The following is an 18489-nucleotide window of genomic DNA, read 5'->3' on the forward strand; positions in this document are numbered from 1 at the left end:
GCTTGCCTGTGAGGATGATGTCGGAGATGATGTCAAAAGCCTTGCTGAAGTCAAGGTAGACAACATCCACTGCCCTCCCCTCATCCACCCATCCAGTCATGGCATCTTAGAAGGCTATCAGATTAGTCAGACATGAGTTCCCCTTGGTGAATCCATGTTGACTATTGATAACCTTCTTTTCCTCCAGACACTTGGAGATGACACCCAGAATGACCTGTTCCATCATCTTCCCAGGGATGGAGGGGAGGCTGACAGGTCTATAGTTTCCTGGGTCATCCTTCTTGCCCTTTTTGAAGACTGGACTGACACTGGCTTTCCTCCAGTCCTCAGGCACCTCACCTGTTCTCCAGGACCTTTCAAAGATGATGGAGAGTGGCCCAGCAATGACTTCCACCAGGTGCCTCAGCACTCACGGGTGCATCCCATCAGGCCCCATGGACTTGTGGATATCCAGTTTATTTACTTGATCTCTAACTTGTTCTTCTTCAACCAAGGGAAAGTCTTGCTTCCTCCAGACTTTCTCTGTTTCCTGAAAAGTCTGGGACTCGCGAGGGCTAGTCTGAGCAGTAAAGACTAAGGCAAAGAAGGTATTCAGGAACTCCACTTTCTCTGAATCATCTGTCACCACAACACCGGTCTCGTTCAACAGTCAGCCCACATTTCCCTAGTTTTCCTTTTGCCCCTGATGTACTTGAAGAAACCCTTCCTCTTGACCTTGACATCCCTTGCCAGATTTCATTCCGAGGTGGCCTTGGCTTTCCTTGTTTCATCCCTGCATACTCTGACAGTATTCTTGTACTCTTCTCAAGCTGTCAGTCCCTTCTTCCACATACAGTAAACTTCCTTCTTTCACTTGAGCTTTTTCAGAAGCTCCCTGCTCAGCCATGCAGGTCTCCTGCTTCCCTTTTCTGATTTCTTGCTCTTAGGGATGCACCCGTCCTGAGCTTGGAGGAAGTGATGCTTAAATATCAACCAGCTCTCTTGAGCGCCCCCTACTTTCTAGAGCCCTGGCCCAAGGGATTTCTCCAAGCAGTTTCTTGACTAGATCAAAGTTAGCCCTCCTGAAGTCCAAGCTGCAATTGTACTTGTTGTTTTGTGCATACTGCACTTAATCCTGAACTCTGTCTTCTCATGATCACTGCAGTCCGCTCTGCCCCCAACCTTAATGTCCTCCAAGGGTCCCTCTTTCTTTGTCAGTACTAGGTCCAGTAGTACACCTCTCCTTGTGGGCTCCTCCACCACCTGAGTCAAAAAGTTATCATCAATGCACTGAAGGAACCTCCTGGACTGTACATGCCCAGCTGTGTGGCCTTCCCAGTAGATATCAGGGTGATTGAAGTCACTTATGAGAACCAAGACCTGTGATTGTGAGGCGATTCTCACCTGTCTGTAGAAGGCCTCATCAACTTCCCCATCCTGATCAGGTGGCCTGTAAGACACCCACAGCAGTATCTCTTATATTACCCTGTCCTTTGATCCTTACTTACAAGTTCTAACTCGCACTTCATCTGCCCCTAGCGAGAGCTTGATACATTCCAGTTGCTCTCTCACATAAACAGCAACTCCACCACCTTGCCTTGCTGGCCCATCTTTCCTAAAAGTTATTTGGATTTGTTGTTGATTTTAGAAGTAAAAGCTGATGAACTGTTAAATAATTCTACATAGAAATAATTTGACTGTGTGATTAACTGTATTTTATATACTTATATGTGCTTTATTTATAAAATTACAACAAAAGCATAAGCTGAAAGTTAGCTTCAGCTTCTGCTAAATTTTCTTTTGCTTGTTTATTGAAAAGAAATAAGTACTATCCTCTTGAAATGTTTTCCTTAAAACGTATCAAATTATGTTTCTCTGCTACACTACAGATTTTGAGTTCCTTGGTTCTTTCGTTCTAAGTCATATTTTCTTACTTATACATCTTTCTGAGCACTTCCAAATTTTTTATAATTCAAGTTTATGATAGGTTTGTTTTGTTGTTTGTTTGTTTGTTTGACTTTTGTTTTGTTTTATTTTGGGAAGAATTACCTTTTGGGAGTTCTCCCTTTTTTTTTCTTCTTTGCTCATAACCCTCTTTATGATTTTTACCTTGTAACATGGAATACTATCCTTCCTCTTCTAGAAAAAATAAAAAAGCCTGTCACACTATAACAGTTCAGTCTGTGTTTTTAGCATTGCCAGCACCAAGAAAATGGAATGTACCCCTTTCTCATGCTACCATCAATAAATATGGAGTGATATAGGTTCATAACCTATTATAAAAAGGTGAATTACTGTCTCTTCTCTGCTTGGTTATAATTAACCCATTATGACAGATATTTATATGCCTTGTTCTTCCCGGAACCACCAAAAAATTCAATAACTTCCCAAAAGTAGTTATGAGAATATCTAAATTTAATTGATTTTATTAAAATTGTTGGCAGTTCTTTCTTGTGCTATCATTTATGGATGAAGAGAAAAATTAATTTCTCTAATTTATCTCAATCTACCACATCTTCAAAAAGTGACCAGTCTGCCCATGATTTCATTCTTCACTTTTGGAATCTAAACAAAACCAATTATTTTAAAATTTCCTGCTGGATCAAAATAGAATGTTTTTTGTTCTTTTTTTTTTTTTCAATCAAAATAGAATGGTTTTTGTTCTTTTTTTTTTTCCCAAAAGTTTGGTGTGAAGTTCCTGTTGAGGCTTTACACTCTTGAATGGAGAAATGTTACCTTCTATGTCTAATACATGAAAGCCTAGCTTAGCGGTGTCTTTGTCTATAGCAATGTTGTATTGAAACTCACATTCAATATTTGTTCTGTTAAGTTTTTTTCTGCAATACCTAGCCAATTGCTTTGGATTTTGCATTTCAACTTTTCCACTTTTTTTTTTTTTTTCCTTTTAAGTTGCTACTTGGGATTTCTGTGGTTTGAATTTTTTTTTGGTTTTTTGTTTACTTTTCATAATTTCATAATTTCTCCATTTTCTGTTAATGATTCAGGCCCTGCTTTGTTAAGTTTCTGAATTCGTGAGGGGATTTCAACAGCTCCTGCTGGTCTGTTATAACTAACCACTTTCAAACACAATTAACATATATTGGCCTGAACTTCTCTTTCATTTTTTAAATCAGTTTTGATTGCCATAATTAAACTGTGTTGTGAAGACCGAAGACACAACAACATGTAAAGCTTTCATATTCTTTATGTTGTCATTTTCTTTGGTACTGTTTTCTGACTGTATGATGGTGCACTCTCTCTCTCTCTCTTTGTGTTTGTTGGTGTCTTTTCATTTCTATTGTATTTCTGTATTTCCAAACAGCAACTAAAAGATATATTTCTGTATCAGATTGTCTTTTCCATATTCATTGTATTGTCAAAACAATTTTAGATGTTTCATCACATTCACACTTGCAGACCGATATCCACAATAAAAGTATCTATAATTCAGAAGTTCGGAAGAAATTTGTGTACCATTTTTATCTGTTAAGATTTCCTTTGCATGATTTTTTTTATTATTATTTTATTTCCTGGTGGTGATATATCAGTCACTATATTTGTTTCTTGTATATTATTCTTGACTTAACCACTATAAGAAATCATTACAACTGAAATCTGTCATTTGGATTAAAAGGGATAAATAGAATGACATTGTATTATATCAGACTATGAAAACAAACAATCAATGATTTAATATGTTAAATTCTAAAAACATATATCATGTCCCCAAATAATACATTTTATTTTTTTTAACCTACTCATTTAGAGCCACTAAATATTTGGTATCTGTAATGATTACTCTCTCCTAGTCTGGGTTTTGAAACAGTGGCCCATTAGATAAAAAGTCAGTATCCCCTTAGCAGGTCTTCAAGGCATATTTTTCCTCCTTCTGCAGAGTTTATACACTGTTATTCTTAATTTTTTATTGTATTTGTAGCTGTGTAATCAAATTTATCTGCATGACATAAAGCCATATTGTGCCATTCATTTTTAAGCAGTATTCCCCATTGACTCCACTGAGGAATGTTGCTTAAAAATGGATGGTGCAATATGGCACTTAAATTTGCAATTATAATTAAATTCTGTTAGATCTTCTCTGTAGGAGCTAGAAAGTAGGTAATCTGAAAAAAGTAGTAGGAATTAAAATCTTCAAGGTGCAGAAAAAAAAATACTTGGTAGCACAAATATTCATTTTTCAAAAGACGAGATCTGAAATCAGTTCTCATACTTAAGTAGTCCATTCTTCATAGTTCTTTTACCGAAGTTTTTCCCTGTGGCTTCTTTCTTCTGGTTGAACTGCAAAGGCCTGATGGAAAACATATGAGCAATAAGCACATGGCAGGGGTTTTCAACCTTGTAATGCTTTTCTGGAGCTATAGAAAATTTTACTTTACAGCAGTAGTTTGGTGTAGATTACAGGAATCTGTGGTTCTGCTCTGTGACTTTGCCTCTCTGCAGTGATCATCTACTGTTTTTTTTTTTTTACAACTAGTGTATACTGAAATGTGAGAAAAGGTGTCACTGTTGATGGTAATGCATTTTATATTGTATTCTCTGTTTACTAGTGCATTGCCATAAAGAAGTAGAATTTAGTTTTGACAAAGGTGCATGAATACTAATGATCAAGGTGAGTAATCTTCCAGATAAAAAAGATTACCTATTTAAGATACAGAGTGGGTGATACTTGGTTGTTGTTATGATACGGCTTTTTCACCGGCTGCAGGGAGAGCTACTTAACAAGACAAGATACCATTACAGTAAATTCAGCACACACAGAAAAGGAACTTTTTGCCCTTAATGCTTAATAATGTTTCAAGGAAACAGTGAGTAATGCATCAACATGCTGATTCTTATCAAATTCTTGCCACAATCAAGTGCCTTTCTCTCCTATTACTGTTTCATTGCTGATCCTGCAAAGCATCCATCTATATTTCTGAATAGTAATGTTTAGTGATGGTCAGGGTAGAATCTCCTCTTCCTGAAACTCCTAGCATTTTAAAGTAAGCATTTCCCAAATGGTAGGGAAGGGATTATAGCCAGTGAGCTCTATGGGTTTACAAAAATATCAAATAACCCTCTTCATTCAGAAAGGTCATGGAGGACAGTCTTGCTGCTATAAGAACTAAATGATTTACCACCTAATGATTTATGAAGTTAACCATTTTCTGAGATTGCAAAGGTCAACTGTGTGCTTACATCTTGCTTCAACTTTATATTATTTGTTTCTGAGACCCAGGAATGTGAATTCTTGTGAGGATAAAGAGTCCTTAAAGCAGCAGTTGGAAAACAATGGGAGAGACCATAAGGGAAAAGGCAAACTGAGAAAAGGCAGAGTGATAAAGTCCAGAATGACAACACCAAGTGAAAGAAATTACTATGAAATACTCAATGCAATCATTTTGCTGGTGCTGCAAATTATACTTTACATGTGTCGGAGTGACAAAGAGTTCATCTCTAAGTCCAGTCTGTACTGAACATGTTGTAATGTAGGCTGCAGGCAACTCTGTTGAGAGACTTTACAACTAAAAGATCCCTGCTGGAAATCCTGCTTCCAGCCTTGTACTGTGCCTCTTGCCCTCTTATGTGACCAGATATGTACCCACTATATAATTAGTGCAGATGTATGTTGCTTTCATGGGATTCAATGTGTTTAATCACTTTTAGAAATCTATGTGCATTTGTCAATGAAATTATTTTGTGTGATTATTTTTATACCAGCTGTGATAATACTACCTTTCAAATATTGTGAAATATTTTGGCTAGATGTATACATAGTTAAATAATAATTTTACCTCAGAGAATCAAGAACACTTTGAAAGTGTACTAGCTTTCTCAAATTCTTGTTTATGACACAAACATAACTGGTTTCTCTGTTTTCCTAGCTTTAAAAAAACATCTTGATGACAGGACATTAACTCAAAAGTCATTGTTGATTTTAGACACACAACTATTAATATTAATAATTTGTAGTGTAAGACATTGCACTTAAGTAAATAAAAACTCATAAAACTTGCAGTAAATTTAATTTGTATTTGTTTGAAAAATTATGCATGTTAAATGAATTTATGGAAAACGGTATGTTTATTTAAAAGAAACTATTAAGGCTTTTTTATTTTGTTCTGTTTGAAGCATACTAGTAGTTTTGTAAAATCACAAATACCTTGCTTAAGTGCAGAACTTATGAAAAAAAAAGAATAGGGATATAAAAAATCTGGACTTTATAAGTAATGGTCTACTGCGTACTAAATGTATAGGTATTAATTTTAAGTGTTGCTATTCTGTGCCGTTACTTCAAGTTTTATTAAAAATTAAGGGTGAAGTTCTGTCCCTATTTGTGTCAATGGCATTGACTTCAGTGGAATCATAATTTTACCCTGAATTTGCACATTATTTTACATCTGCTGCTTAGGGAAATGTAATAATGATATGAGTGCTGGAGTGGGACAGTATTGTTGGTCTGTTGCAGTAACTTATTTGTTCAACTTTCAAACAGTAAAGAAGGAAATGGGGTTAGGGAGAAGTAATAAGCTTTTTGGCAATTGTTCTACTTTTAGTGCTTTTGTTGCTTGCATTCTTCCATATTCTGTCCTGTTTCATCCAAAACCTGTAATAGAAAATCTTGAGTACTTACAAGCTGGTAAGCAGATCTGTTTTAATGAAGAATATTTACCACATTCAGCTAGTGAAGAGTTTGTTGTTTGTGTTTTTCAAATAACTCAAGGCAAATAAGTCCCTGGATGTGAGGCTCAGCCAAGACTCTATTGCCTTTTGGCAAAAAGTAGCAGTAATTCTATTATCCAAATATGCTTTCACAAGAAAGCATGAATTTCTGATATTTCACATGATGGTAGATTGAGGGAAGACATGGAGATTATTCTTTTAGCCGTAGAGAACAATATTTCGTATATGTACGGTAGTCTTAGTGCTTACTCCATATCCCAGAACGGGTGCCTACCAGCCAAGCTGTGCTGAGCATCGCCAAGGCTATGTCCAGCTCAGGGTCCTGACTGATTTGCTAATCTCTAGTACACGTGCCACACAGCCAACCGTATCCTGGGCTGCATCAAAAGAACTGTGGCCAGCAGGTCAAGGAGGTGATTCTGCCCCTCTACTCCACTCTCGTGAGACCCCCACCTGCAGTACTGCATCCAGCTCTGGAGTCTTCAACATAAGACAGACATGGATCTGCTGGAGTGTATCCAGAGGAGAGCCACGAGGATGATCCGAGGAATGGAGCTCCTCCAGAGGGTCCAGAGGAGATCTTATTGTGGCCTTCCAGTACATAAAGGGGACCTACAGGAGAGATGGGGAAGGACTTTTCACTAGGTCATGTAGTGATAGGACGAGAGAGAATGGATATAAACTGGAAGAGGACAGGTTTAGATTAAACATTAGGAAGAAGTTTTTCACTTTGAGGGTGGTAAGGCACTGGAACAGGTTGCCCAGAGAGGTTGTTGAGGTCCCATCGCTGGGGGTGTTCAAGGCCAGGCTGGACGTGGCCCTGGGCAACCTGGTCTAGTGGGAGGGGTCCCTGTCTATGACAGGGAGGGTGTAACTCGATGGTGTTCAAGGTCCTTTCCATTCTATGATTCTATGATCTACCACATGCACACACACGTGCACAAACAAAAATCAAGATCTTTCTGTTGGCCTGTTTCAAATTCCATGACTTTCGTGCTAGCCCGTTAAATCATTTACAAATTGTATATGCAGACTGGAGCTGTAGGTATCATCTGCTCCCATTTCAGGTACACAGTTTGTCAAACTCTGCAGCTACACCATACTGAAAGGAATCCATGTTAATGAAAATTACAGGAATCCGTGCACAAAGCAACAGGGCCTTAAGTTGCCAGTATTAAAAGATGTGTTCTTTTCATGATATACTCTACCATACATTTTGTGTGAATTAACTAAAAGTAGTTTTAAAACACATGATCTGTAGCTACACTAACACAAAGCTTCTACTTAGTATGACAAATAATGAGATAAAATCTGAAATAATAGTAAGAAAACAATTATTTTTCTTATTTAATATAATTCAGGAGATATTCATCTTTTGCGAGCATACCATAAAAACAAGGGGGTTTTGTGTTTAGGAAATGAAATATTGAGTAGTACTTATTTTAGGAAGTCACATCTTAACAGAGGAAAAACACCTGTTAAATAGATATGTTAACATTAAACTAATTAAAAAATGTTTTATAGTCCAAAGTGCTTAGAAAAAAATATTCTAAACAGAGGCCATAATCTTGACAATAGATTAAACTAAGAAATTACAAAGTGTGTATGAGTAGCAAGTAATAGACATAAGGAAACAATAATACTTACGGCTGTTTCACATAAACGCACCTGAACATCTGATGAAGAGAAAAAATAAAAAGTGCTGTTTCTTGCTTGACAGTTTGGAATAATGCGAAATGCTAACTTCTATTGTTAACCTTAGAAATATACATTGTTGTAGTAAATAGCATTGTTATTTATCTGCCACTTTATCCAGTATTATAGCTATTAATGGTAGAATAAACATAATGTTTATGTGATAAGAAAAGTGTTTTCTCACAACTTTATATATATAATCTTATAAGTAATTGAGATATAAATAAGTGGTACACATGTTCAGTCAAGGAATCCTGACTTCCTTATTTGAGTAGTTCTGAGCATTATTTTGAATTATGAGTCTATTGGCATGAACAAGAATTTACTAGTGTGTGGAAGGTCTGCATAATCTATGCCTTTACTAGAGTATAAAACATCATACGAATGAATAATTGTTTTGTATGCTGTGAGTAATAGCACACTGCTTATAAAGCACATCATTATTTTATTAAGATGGTTGATAAATGGTAAAGAAAAACAATAATTGATCTGGAAAACTGTAGAGTGCCATCAATTCTCTTTTGATATATGAGAAAGTTGCACATAGTCAGTACTTTACAGGATATATAAATTTAATCTTGCGTAGAAATGTAATAAAATTTCCTGTGATAGTATATACCAACAAACAACAAATCACTTTAAACTGATTTTTTTCCTGATATTATTCAAAACCAATTATCTTCACTTTGTAGCACCCTGTGGAAGCCGGTCAACAGGCTCAGAGGGCACTGTGTTATCACCAAACTACCCCAAGAATTATAGTGTTGGTCACAACTGTGTTTACTCTATCACTGTTCCTAAGGAATTTGGTAAGTAGATCTGGTCTAATTTGCATCTTTTTGTTGCTTGGATACTTTCAACAATTCCGGATGATTTGTATAATTACTTTTATATTAATGTGAAAACACTGTTTTAAACTGATATTTCTGTTTATACTTTTTATCATTTTTATTGTGCACTGTCTTCTCAAAATACTTATATTTGCCATTATATTTTGAAACTACTGTTGTTCATTTATTTTTGCGTCACTGTCACAACTGACATGTAACTTAGAATATTGCTGTGATTATAGCCAAATATATTAGTGGTACAAGTTAAGGTTTCTTTTCATGTACCAGATCATGTACCAGGGCTCTAGAAAGTGTAGTGTAGCTCCAGTAAGCCCACATAAGCAGGGAAAACAATGTTTGTCTTAAATGTATGGTAATATTGCTTTCATAATCCTTCACTTCTCTGCATCATGAAGCAGTGGCATAAACTTTCCTGAGGAATGAAATTAGAGCAGCATGGGTCTGTCTGGGTTTTGTAGATTCATAGATCCTCTTTCAAAACTTCACTCCTGTCCTAACATTTTTTCTGATAACTAAATGAGTCTTTTAAAGATGTCTTCTGTCCCACGCAAAGACAAGGCTTTTACAGCATTGTTTTATCTCTCCAGATTTATGAATTATTTTATCCCACTTCATTATTAAACAATGTCTATGATGACAGCTGATAGTTTATCGTTCACTTTGACTCCTCAGTAAGCAGTATGTCACATACTGAATATCATTTGTTCTTTAAATATCTGTGCTTCAGATTTATGCTCGGATAAGTAGGACTTTATTCTGACCCGTTGCTCACATTTCAGTTTATCAAATAACAGGTGCCTGGGGATGGGGATGAGTAATTATTAATCTTCCTTCATGTTGATTCTGCAAACATTTTATCCAAATTAAAGAAAATACTTGAACTGCTGTGTATCCATCTGCCATACTCATGATGACTGAACTCCCTTAATATCCAATTAATTTGTTCTTAAGTATAGCATAAATGTGCCGAGACTACCACAAAACAAAAAGGCTTTTAAAAGTATTGTCTGCTAAGCCATGGGAGTCTCTACTCATTCCTCTAGAAGATTCATAAAAAAATAAACACATTTGCACAGTTCTTGATTTATTTCTAGATGTTTCAAACATATGTTTTTGACCTACCTTTTAGACAAACTGGAAAGAGTATGTCCTCCCATTTCCATCAAATCTGATACGTCTTAGTTTATGATATAGATGTCAACATGTAAAGAGTTAAAATTAGCACAGTAAAGGATTTTAAATGTTAATGCTCTGCAATTCATATCTTTGACATTATAAATGGAAATGTAATTTTGTGGTTTCTGGAAATAAAGACAGAAGTCCCAAAACAAGACATGAAAATGGGGAAAAATCCCACTTTTCTGCATAGTTACTTGGAATAATTTGACAAATACTCATTTTCTTTACACACTAAGTATGACAGGAACAGCATTAAGAAATTCTGTTTTGCCCATTCACAGTGCAAGTGCTGATATGAAGAAGGAAAATCATGGTTTAGGTAGGATTAACCCAGCCATACAAGAATTCAGTGATCATAGAATCATACAATCGCTAAGGTTGGAAGGGACCTTTAAGATCATCAAGTCCAACCATTAACCTACCCTGACAAAACCACCTCTAAACCATGTCCCTAAGCACCACATCTGCCCTTTTTTTACCAGGGATGGCGAATCCACCACCTCCCTGTGCAGCCTATTCCAATGTCTAATAACCCTTTCAGTGAAAAAATGTTTCCTAATATCCAATCTAAACCTCCCCTGACATAACTTGAATCCATTTCCTCTCGTCCTATCACTTTTCAACAGGGAGAAGAGGTCAGCCCCACCCCTCTACAACCTCCTTTCAGGTAGTTGTAGAGAGTGATAAGGTCTCCCCTCAGTCTCCTCTTCTCCAGGCTAAACAACCCCAGTTCCCTCAGTAGTTCCTCATAAGACTTGTCCTCCAGACCCCTCACCAGGTTTGTAGCCTTTCTGTGGACACACTCCAACACCTCAATGTCCTTTTCGTACTAAGCGGACCAAAACTGAACACAGTACTCGAGGTGGGGCCTCACCAGTGCTAAGTACAGTGATGTATCGGGGCTATGATTATGATAGAGTATCTGTCATTTCTCTTGAACTCTTTGATTGTCCTACCTCAGGATAGACCTTTATGTGTTTAAACTGCATATTTTGAAAATTATGCTGGGTACTTGTATGCTTCCACATATGGAAGTATTTAATTCACTTTCGTGAACACAGAAAATGTTAATGCTTCTCTGTTGAAAAAGAAAGGTAAAAAACATAACTGGCAGTAGCCATTCAAAAATGAGGATGACATGACACATCAAATAGGCCAAAACAAATTTTAGATGCCTTTATTCAACGATATTCCTGCATAATAGAGAGCAGAATTCCTTGCACCCAAAAGCTCTAGTTCTAAAATATGAATCTTTATTTGAATTACACAATGGTGTATTTTTTTTTTAAGTTGTTAATATGTTTTTTTTTCTGACCCATTCTCTTTCTCTAATCTATCGTTACTAAATTATTCTGCTAACAACCATTGAGAAAGTCAAAGTAATTTTGAAATTTGATTTAGCCCAACTTTTCTAGGCTCAAGATGATTATTTGTCTCAGCCTGAATTTTTAAACATTTGTATAATGAATTTATTTTGTCTAATAGCTTTCAACTCTATCTCATCACAATATATTCGAGTACAGTTGCAGAGAAGGTTAGCCATACATTTTTAATGCTGAGCTCTTTAAGACTAGTTTTAGGAAATTGTTACTTGTAACTCTATTATTTTGGGTCCTGATAGAAGACATTGCATTAAAAAAAGTCTTCTCTTGCAGTGGTTTTGATACAGATTGTGTAGGGATCATTCAATGACAAGACGGTCCCAAAAAAATGCTGGCCTTTGTGGATGAATATACTAGATTTCATCTTGAATTCATTTGCTAATGTGCATCATGACATGTACATTTGTCAGAGATTATTCACAGCGAGTCGAAACAAGCTGTTTGGAGAACGAAGGGGTACTCCAGCAAAGCCGTTGACATAAGATAATTTAATGTAGTTTTCCTAAAGAAAACAGCAAAAAAACCTTCCATAATCTTCCCTAGGCACCAATTTTCAATGTGAAATACAACATTCAAATATTTGCTGAATGGAACCTCTTCAGGAACTATTTGGCATCCAATACAGTATATAAGATCTTATAATAGAGCACAGTTTTTTAAAAAAGCTAAAATCAGGTCAATATAGGGAAAAAAAAATAATAGATGAGCATATTCAGTGCGTAGAATGGAACTCATTGGCCTGGAGCAGTTTTTGATGGAGTGAAAAGAAAAGCTATATCATGTGCGGCTTTTCAGGTTCTCAAGTCCAAAATTCTGTGGAAAAGTCATTGCAGTGTGGACTTTTTTTCAATGTTTCATTATTCTGCCATGCAGAATCATAGTTGCAATATTTCATACCATGACAAGTTTAAGCTAGAAGATAAATGATTCACAAAAGCACACAGTATGCCACAGGCAAAATCTTCTGTAAACATGGAAGACTCATCGTCTTTGACACTCTCCTACTGATACTTCAAAAAGATGTAATCATCCTTAATTGTTCAACACTGAAATCCAGCACTGATTACAATTAAAATGCAGATGTTTAAGATTTTATTTTGTTTTCCTGATGCTCATGAATTATTTTTTATGCCCTGCTCTGCATAATGATGTCATCAATACTTCTATTTAAATTAATATTTTTAACAGTAAAATAAATTCTATATTAACTTGCCTCAGCAAATGGCTTTCTGTACTGTTAGAGCAAAAAGAAAGACTGAATATACACAGTAAGGCATGTAAGTGTGGTTTATGAGCTATGCTATCAGAAAATTAATTATTGATTCTCAGTGGCCATCAAAAAAACCATGAAATTTAAATCAGAGGTCTTTTTTCCTACAACGAAGCTGAAAACTATGTATATAATTGGAAAAATATCTAGTTTCCATGGAGACTGTACATTTGTTTTACATTTACAGCAAGATATAATATTAAAAAAATGACAAGCACTTTATTGATAAGCATGGCATTTTGGGACAAGATTTCTAAGAATTTTGGCAATGAAGGTAGACTCACTTTGCTTACTACAAACAGGGAAGTTAAAACTCACCATCGTCTTCAGTTCTCAAATAACTGGCTTGTATTCACAGACACCATTCTATCATACAGTTACAGCATTTTCAGCTTTCCCTTGTATCTTTTCTTACATTTCTGTTATGAGATAGCCCTGAATTATTGAAAATAATCAACAGAGAGAAGAAACAAATAGAGCCAAACGGCAGGGGTTTGGTGGTATTACTATTACTGCTATTATTATTATTTACATCCTTGAAAGAATAAGTTTCTGAAAATACTGGAAGATGTTGAAGATGTAGGTACAAATATTTATGTACTAACACGCACAACTTTTACTATTCTGCCAGTGAAGACACAGATTGAGCAAACAAAGTTGTCAACATGTGTTTTCTGTTAGACAGCTCACTGAATTTAGAATTGTTAGACAGCTAAAAAGCTGTGTCACACCAGAGTTTTTTCAGTACTGTTTGATTTGATTTCAAACTCAGTTTACATTTGGAAAGAAAAAAAGACATGCAAGGACATATCATAAGTAGCAGAATGTCCCAAATGACAACCTCACATCAAGAGAGAATAAGAACCAAATGGTATTTATGATAATACTTAGCTGCGTTGAAGTAAAACATTTGCTTTTAATAACTTGAATCCATCATCACTGCTGTGTACATCTTACTTTCATTTGAGAAATGTGGCAGGCGTGTATGGACTGACATTTTTTAAATGTGGAGGTTTTGACTTATTGCCGTAAATTAAATTGGATGGAAATTTCTAGCTGAATATCTTGCTTTAACATTTTCAACTACAAACTAAGAAATTACTGTATTAAGCAATACTTTGCTGAATGGGAGGTAGAGATGATAGAGGATGATCTGAAATATCAAAAAAGCTACTATGGGCAGGAATCTTATTCTTTTTCGAACCCTCTTTTTATACAAGTAACCACTTCAAAGTCAGTGGGATTTCATTGTCCAAACAATGATTACTTGTCAGCAAAATGGAGTGAAAATCACAAAGACTGCTCCAAATACTTGTATGTAACTATATAAATGCTCAAAACACTAATTTCAGGAGAAAGAGACAATGATCCAGGTTGTACTATGTATTTTATTAAAAGTTAGACAGCCCACCTTTCCCAAAAAGAGAATGACTTCAAACCCACATGACTTCCAATAAAATTGACCATTTTTAATTTATACATTTTGAAAATTATTTAATTTTTCCATGTAATCATAAACCTATATTTTTAAGACAAAATCTTCTACTTTTTGCATATACATTTACAAGAATTTGGCATAAAGACAGAAAAGCTGACTGTATCACAGGAAACCACATAAAGAGTAAAAATATTTTTAAAAGATGAATCACTTAATCCAGAGATTTAATAGACTTCAATATAGTTGAGCATGACAACTAGTTAGATTAGTAGTATGGTACTTCCGTTTTCTGATTTATTTTCTCAGTTTTCTGAAGTATAGAGTGAACATCACAGAATAACGAGGATGTAAGTACAAATATTTATTACCAACAGTAGGAAGAAGTATTTGCTGTATGAGTAAAAACAATAGATGACAGAAAGTTCCTGCCTCTTTTCCTCTTTTCTTGGCATTCTTTCAGCTCTGTTGTCCTGTTATCACCTCTCGTTTTAACACCATTCTGTTAATGTAAGATTTTCAAAGGACCTTCTACTAGCATCCCAAAACATTAGAGTGATGGTTAGTAAATTCTTCTAACTGAGCTTCGAGTGCTCAGCATTAAAAAGTGTATGGAAGTCCTTTTGTATAATTTTCAGCTAACTAATCTTTATTCAAAAATACATAAACAACAGTATTATCTGTGATAGAATTTACAAACTCTGGCCAGAAATGAGATATCATTGTGCAAAAAGTATGGCCAGACACAGAAGTCTCATCCCAGAGACAATAACCCTAATTAAGGTAATATGCAATCAGACACACAATTGGAAAAGTTTTTTGTTCTTGTTTTTTTTTTTTTATGATGGATTATGAAATATTTGGAAAAATGTTGTTGTACATGCTGCTTTATGTTAATCTAACTCATTGCCAGAATATTGTTTTGATTTGAAAATTCTCTGAGTGGACTTAACTGTGGCAAGTACATGTCTTTTCATTTGACTCTTTTGTCAAGTTAATTTCGAAAGTTAATGAAGAACACTGAAGAGGGATAAGAATGGAGTCAGGTTACCTAGAGCAAGAAAAATATGTATGTTGTGTACATTGCACTAGAAACCAATAACATACCCTCCCACCAAAATGGAAATGGAATATTCTCAATGTGCATTCATTGTGCACTGAATGACTGAATATAAATTCATTTTACACTATTATTTTGATTATATATAAAAATATTTAAAAAATAATCTAATATATATAAAATAGAAATATAAAAAAGAAAAATAAACTATTTGTTTGAAATGTACAATGCATTTTTAAGGCATGGTTCTTTTCTTCCTTAAAATAAGAAGCATATATATCTACATAATAAATACAATAAAAATGGATAGTATCTGGCTTGTATTGGGTGCTTTTTAGCAAGAAAATAATGTACAGGTTGTGAGCCAGAAGCATAAAATACCTTAAAAGTCTATCTTATGCAAAATAAATGGACATAAAAAGCTTAATGGAAAAAAAAATCTTCATCCATAACTGTAAGATCTGGACCTCTGGAGTCAGATGCAGTGACATGATTTGTGTTTTAATCTATACAATTCAAGTGAGGATGCTCTAAATCTGTGAATGTACCTTGTCTTGAAGAGCTGCCTTAAACATTGCTGATTTCTAAGCATATATGTTTTAGGCTTACATACAGGCTTACATACAAAGCACATAGGTGCGTTTACCTGTAATTTAACCCTTTGGTGGGATGTTTCCTCTTGATTTAGTTACGTGCCTTATTATGGAAGTTAGATATCTAGTCGAATCCATTCAGATGTTTGCTATAATCAACAGAGAGATACATATTCCCATGGCATGATTCATCCCATCTAAAACATCTATCTGCAATTTTTGGAAGGACATAAATTCTTTGTAATGTAGAAGAAACAGCACAGACTCATTTTGCAATATTTGTTCTGGCAGCTACTGTGGTTTAAATGAATTAGAGAACATTGCTGCTAGTGTAATCTACATCCATCCAGTAGTCACGTTGCACACACATAGCTTCATGATTTTATCTTTTGAGTATACAGTAAGACTGGCAATTTCAGATACATTTCAGTTTGCAGCCATTTAGAGGCTTGAGCTTGGATGATTCAAATTCAAGCTTTACTTACTGATTCCTCATCCTCAAATCTTTTAAATCTAACACTAGAGGTGAACAAAATTTGTGTCTTATTATTAAGCATTAACATGCAAGATTGTTTAAATGTTGTTGTACCACATACTCAAGAAGAATTTCAGGTGATGGATTACACTATGTTAGATATTCTACGGGAACAGGAAGCCATGGCCTATAGCCTGTCTACACAATGAATACATAATGGATTTATGTTGTCAGCTGGAAAAAGAAACTGAAAGGCAGGATTAGTTATGTGTGGGAAACTTTTTTTTTTTTTTTTTAGCAAGTATTAAGTATTTTCTTCTGCAGAATATATAATAACTGTACCTTAAAGTGCTACTTCAAATATGAATATTTTCAGAGTTTGGTATAAAATGAATTATAATGCAAGAATTTCGGTTACATATGCAAACTAGGAAACTATTTTCACATTGATGTAAAAATTTCTTTCTTTGAAGAATATTTTGCAAGTTTTAACAAGATTGTGCCAAAGATTTTTATTTTTCACTATATTTAAAACACAGAGCAATAATATTAACTATTTAATTCAGATATGAATAGGGCAGTAGCAATATATTGTATATTGAAGATACCTGGTAGATAGTGTACATATTTTTTATCTTACTGTTAAGTACACATGAATTACTCTGCCACCTGCTCTACGTATAATATCTTGAGATTGCAGTCTGATTTTAGGAGAATAAAGGTGAACATTAGTTGTGTAACTGTTAACTTCTGGTTTGTTTTTCTGATTCAAGGCCAAGTTTGTGTTATTCAGATGCTGACTATATAATTTAAAGAAGTGCCAGAAGGTCATTTCCCATCATATTCCACTTATCTATGAATCTCCCAGGTTTATGAGAGGAAGGACTGGCAGGTTTTGTATACGCAAATTCACAGCTGGGGAGTATTTCATTCATTGGTTCAGTGCTTAACGTGCTTGCCAAGTGAGCAGATGCCAATAAAAAGTCACCATAGGGTGACTTTTAAAGGAGATCAAACTCTTCGATGTATTTTTGAAATAAAATTTGAGGATATTTGCTATTTTAGTTGCTTTATATGATTTGAAATAACTTTTTCAATATTGCTTTTAGATTTTTTCAATAAAAATGATTAATTCTGGCTCAAATATTAATGATGTTTTTGAATATAATAATGGCCAATTTAATACAGACCACTAAATAGCTTAAGCTATTGAGTTTGACTATAAAGATATGCAACAGTATAGCCATCTTTTTAATAGCCTAATAACAAATTGGAATGATGATAAGACCACATCTGTGGTCTTCAAAGAAATTCATGGCTTTACAATAAGTAAAATAATTTGAATATAATGCCAATGAATTGATGGAAGGTTTCTAAAGATTATTTTTTTTTCTTTTTTTCTGAGCAGTGTGACTCCAGCTGCTCCAAATATCTAATTATCAAATGCTATTCACAGAAAAGGCTGTTATTAAAATAGCTGAAATTAGTCTGGGTTCCTGATTCCAAATGACAGAGGTCAGACTACATTATGTTTGTCACTTACATGCTTTTCAGCACATGTTACTGTCCTCGGGAGCAGGCTGAGTGGTGGCAGATTTTCTAAACAATTGTGCTTTTTTGTTAGGTTCACTTCTTTGAACAGGATTAAAGTACTTCAACAGCACAATACCAAAAGCTTGCATCACCATTGATTAGGTCCTTTTAACGTAAAGTTATACTAATAATGAAGGTGTCATTTTTTCTCTTAATCTCTGCATGAGTGAAAAAACTGCTTTCTCACTCTTCAAGCCTGGCCAGCATGAGGTTGACTAGGTAGTGCAAAATCTCTTACTTCTGACCAGCACACTTCTGAGATTCAGGGGCATCCCACTAGCAAGTCTGCACTAATG

General features: G+C 35.0%; 1 protein-coding gene across 2 annotated transcripts in view; it reads left to right on the forward strand.

Moving 5' to 3' along the window:
- Positions 1–18489, forward strand: part of CSMD3 (CUB and Sushi multiple domains 3) — a 715473-nt gene that overhangs the window by 536728 nt on the left and 160256 nt on the right. For both annotated transcript variants that reach the window (XM_009890359.1, XM_009890360.1), the window contains one exon: positions 9048–9164. In XM_009890359.1, the coding sequence (XP_009888661.1) occupies positions 9048–9164 (117 nt within the window). The remainder of the gene's footprint in view (positions 1–9047; positions 9165–18489) is intronic.

Source organism: Charadrius vociferus, unplaced genomic scaffold, assembly GCF_000708025.1.
Source record: "Charadrius vociferus isolate BGI_N301 unplaced genomic scaffold, ASM70802v2 scaffold168, whole genome shotgun sequence".
Taxonomy (NCBI): domain Eukaryota; kingdom Metazoa; phylum Chordata; class Aves; order Charadriiformes; family Charadriidae; genus Charadrius; species Charadrius vociferus.